Source organism: Pundamilia nyererei, unplaced genomic scaffold (assembly GCF_000239375.1).
Source record: "Pundamilia nyererei isolate P.nyererei 1_Seehausen unplaced genomic scaffold, PunNye1.0 scaffold00013, whole genome shotgun sequence".
NCBI classification, from domain to species: Eukaryota; Metazoa; Chordata; class Actinopteri; order Cichliformes; family Cichlidae; genus Pundamilia; species Pundamilia nyererei.
The window spans coordinates 5,294,815-5,299,227 of NW_005187414.1; the positions used below are offsets into that span (position 1 = coordinate 5,294,815).

General features: G+C 38.9%; 2 protein-coding genes across 4 annotated transcripts in view; one reads left to right on the forward strand and one right to left on the reverse strand.

The window, feature by feature from the left end:
• Positions 1-1,673, reverse strand: part of wdr20b (WD repeat domain 20b) — a 7,494-nt gene extending 5,821 nt beyond the window's left edge. Inside the window, exon 1 of the mRNA XM_005724987.1 lies at positions 1,374-1,673. Within this exon, the coding sequence (XP_005725044.1) occupies positions 1,374-1,622 (249 nt within the window). The 5' untranslated portion in view covers positions 1,623-1,673. The remainder of the gene's footprint in view (positions 1-1,373) is intronic.
• Positions 1,674-3,647: 1,974 nt separating this feature from the next.
• The window catches only part of hsp90aa1.1 (heat shock protein 90, alpha (cytosolic), class A member 1, tandem duplicate 1), a 4,613-nt gene continuing 3,847 nt past the window's right edge, over positions 3,648-4,413 (forward strand). The window contains exons 1-3 of one of the 3 annotated variants that reach the window (XM_013908748.1): positions 3,648-3,726; positions 3,820-3,922; positions 4,033-4,134. The gene's annotated coding sequence lies outside the window, so the exon portion shown is untranslated. The other 2 variants (XM_005724991.1, XM_005724990.2) reach the window with 2 other exon arrangements.

Here is a 4,413-nt window from a genome sequence, read left to right on the forward strand (position 1 = left end):
GGCTGCACTAGTTCAGTCCGTGCTCTGGGATTCCAAAACTTGATGCGGAAGTTTTGAGAATTGCTGATGTTAAAAACCACCCGAGACGTCCCTACATCAGGAAAATGAACCTGAATACAAATGCTGTCCCTAAAGCTAATGCAGCACTTACTCTGGTTCAATTTTGTTGTATCAACAGGTTAACATTGCTGTTTACTGGCAAACAGTTATAATGGCTAATATTTACTCCCTGCAGTTTTGATTAAGTAGCAAAAGTATCAGAATTTTTATCACTATTCGAAAATTTTCTCTAGGATCTCTTTTCCATAGACAGCAGTGTTGTTAAATGTTTTGACATTGCAGTTTTACGGTTGCTCAGTCAATTTGAAGATTTTTTTAATCATAAGGAAACGTCAAACACTAGCCTCAGGGTTCAAAAAACGTAAAATAGAACCACACAATTCTGTAGCTTAACTTGCTGTCAAATAACAGACTTCATAACTTTTCAAACCTAAAGGTTGCCCTTTGCAGGGTAGTACACCATATTAACTTAGAATTATCCAAAATAAGTGTTCCTCTTTGCACTTTACTTTTGTTAAAGACGACAGAAGAACAGCTCTAACATTAACGTCAATATGCAATGTTAGAGTTTTCGTGGAAAACCAAAACACGAACAAAAGTGTGAGTCCTTATTAGGATGCTTGGCCGCTACACCCAGCTTACGGGTCAAGCACATCACCAGCATGATCACCGCTGTCACAGTCACCATCTCTGCTTAAACGTGTCTTGCTGCAATGACATCACCACTGCACGCAACCTAAACAGTGGATCACATTGCATCACAACCCAGTCCTGACAGTAGCGTGCACACATCATTACACCATGAAAAACAACACTGTTCACTTCCATGCCCACAGGTTACAAAGTCTAAAGCTTACATGCAGTCAGTGGCTTCTTTAACAGGAACAACAAAGTTGTTTCCTGTCTGTATTGCCACCGACAGTGTAGAGGTGCACTTTCCACGTAAAGAAACGAGGATAAACAAACACCACATGACATAACAGAACAGGAGAAGCCTTTTCTCGTATAGCACAGTTCACTGGGTAATTTCATGTCACAGCTTTTCGCCGAATTAACTAGTGAACCTTGGAGGGCGCACAAATCTAATCGAAGCAACAACAACAACAAAAACAACTGTGGCGATGTTAGCTAAGAATGCTAATCAGTCTCTAACTTAGCTAGGTTTGCTACATGGCCTTCTCTTGATAATCTGCGCACTTAAATAACAGAAGCCGAGAGAGCTGACAGCTGGTTTGCAACGCATTTAAATATGTCAAATTAACGGACTGCTCCCGAACAGCGGTTACTTTGCCTCCTCGCTCAGTACTGTTTACCTTTCTCACGCCTTTGTAGATATAAAAGTAGAGTTCCCGGCCCACATTGAAACAGATCCTGTCGCCGTTGCCGGACTGGTCGTTTACATTGACGAAGGAGACCTTGACGGGATTGGAGCCCTGCGAGTTGAAAGGCACCCTGTTCGGGCGGCTGTATTCAGAGTGAGTGAGGAGTTTGTAGACACCTTCTCGTGTGGTGAACTGAGTTTTAATTTCGTTCATCTCCTTCCCTCCTCCCTCCGCCGCCATCTTGGAAATCGCCGTTCATCCTTGTCCTGGCCCCGGATGTCAGCGAGAGCGCATGCGTTGAACCGTTGCGCTCGCAGCCATGCGTACAGTGAATTATAGAGTCCAGCAGAAAAACAGAAGTGTATGCGCGTGTAAAACGCGATTAATTTAAACAATAAACACATCGACTTAAAATAACTCGCTGTTATTTAATATTTTTTATTGCTAAAATCAATGTGTTTTTACAACTTTTATGGACCACCAAAGCAATAAATAAATTATATTTATTTTGAATGAATACAAATAAAAAATTCTATGTAATAATAAGAAAACCTATGGTGAAAAAGCTTTCAATTGAGTATAAACAGAGTAAACAAAAATAAATATTATTAGTAAATAAAAACAAAGGGGGAAAATCTCTCTGTGCAATAAAATCTTCCATAGTCAAGACAAAGACAGAAAGTTCTGAAACAGAAAACCAAGACTGAAACTCATGGTCACTTCTGTAATCAAAGCACCAAAGTAAGAACCATCCCAGGATGTAAAAACTACCTTCTGGCACTAAGTTCCAGAAACATTGCTATTATTCTCATTCTTCCATTTCATTAAAAAAAGGACTGACTCACTGTCTTACTCAAACAGAATAGTGGAACACCGAGAAATTTGGCTTCTCTCTTTCATCAGTTTACACTGAGGTACATGAGTATTCAGCTTCTAGTAACGTCTGCTACCAGCTGGAAACATTTAGATTATGTAACTGATCCCTAGAAAGTGCGATACACTGCCCTCCTCTGGTAAGTAAAGCCATTACCGCTCAGATCGGACCAGAGTATTCTAGTCGTCTGTCTTACACAAGTCTGACTTTAATTATTTTTTACATGTAAGTGCAGCCTATTCCAAGTGTTATGGGATGAATGGGTTTTTGCAACCTCTTGCTAAACCAGCACAAGCTCTCATCAACACACTGTGTCTTTGCATACACATATTAATGTGTTATAGGGAAGCTTATGATTTCTGCGAGAATTTAAGAGCATAGTCAAAATTCAGTTTGCTTCACTATAAGTCTCTCTCTATCACCAAATACTTTGGATGGCATATTCTGTTTGCAATCCACAAATGAAAATCAGGAAATTAAATGGAAAGTTCTAGACATTCCTAGTAAGTTGGTCTGCAATATGCATTATGCAAATAAAGAAAAGGTAATCTAAACTCTGACAATATGCATATATAGATGTGTAAATAAGGCAGCATATGGGTTTCCCTCCAGAATTTCTGTTTGGTGAATGTATTAATCAATAAATTTATTAATAGCCCAGAACAAATTCAGAAGTGTATGAAGGTATGAGCTAAACCAGGCCCAGCCCAGTAAAGACACCACTCTGATTGTGAAATGTGAATGAGTACACAGATTTTGAACTTTTGACTGTATTTTCATTAGTTTTTACAACTTTTCCTATTGATAAAAATCTCCCCCACAGCCATTCATATTATACGAAAGTAGCTAAGTAATAGATAAACAATTAAATTGCAGAAAAGTTCCTGTTTCTGTGATATACTATATAAATTTGTTTTGTTTTTGTTTGTTTTTTTTAGTTTTTTCTTTTATTAGTTTTCTTTTCTTTTCTTTTCTTTTCTTTTACAAAATTGAGACACACTGTTAAAATTGCATTAAAGACATCTCAGGGATTAAATGTTTAGGTAAATGTCTTTCTCTGGTCCAGCCCACTGAAGATCAAAGTGGGCTGTATGTGTCCCACAATGAAATGAATTTAACATGCCTAATCTAAACTGTGAATGGACAGCAAGTTGCAAACAGCATCCCAAATAGCTTTAAATATGAGCATATGTGGGTGCAGTGGGGCACCATGGCAGCTGCTGATGGCAAAGGCAATGCACAGCTGTGGTGCTGGGTTATGCTGTCTAACAGCTATACAAGCTATCAGTGAAGCTCTCATTGTGACTGACAGGCACTCCTTGTGACTCTGCAACCCTATAAGGGCACACCAACTTTAGAGCTCCAATGTCCCAATCGCAACCCCCTTCCAGACCATTCCTCAGCACCCCCCTGACTGTAGTGAACATACAATCTGGAAGCTTCTGAATGGGAGCTTCGAGAAACCATCCCGTAAGTATAAAAACACATTGTCATGTCGTGTGGTCTGCATAGAGTCAGAAGACGCTCACTAGAACACAACCAAGAGAGACTTACTGCCCACAGGAGCAGCAGAGAAGCACACACTTGAAGTTCTCCAAGAAGAGAAGTCAAGCTCAGTGATACATTTGTCTACTAAAGGTGACAGAACACAAAGATTAAATCTAAGGTAAGAATGGATTCAATGCAACAATCATTTCAATTTTAGAGTATACTGGGTGCTTGCACGGTTTTATGTAAAGTGAGTGATTTAATTCACAAGACACTTACTGCTCACAGGAGCAGCAGCCAAGCACACACTTGAAGCTCTTGAAGAAGAGAAATCAAGCTCAGTGATTGATTCAACTATACAAAGTAACAAAAATAAAGATTATATTCAAGGTATGAATTAGAATTCAAGGTAAGAATTAGAAAATTTAAAACAACTTTTTCTTTTTACAGTATATTGGGTGCTTTTGTGATATAATGTAATTAACTTTAACCTTTACTATCGGTTAGAATCAGAATGGTATAGTGTATGTGCTTTTCTATCAGTGTCTAAGTAGGACTGTTACAGGCATGAAGCACATGGCAAGCAAGGTGACCCAAGTATGGGACCAATGGCTTCTCAGAATCTATTCTAACAGCTGATGCAGCACATTTGCATCTTAGCTTAGTAAA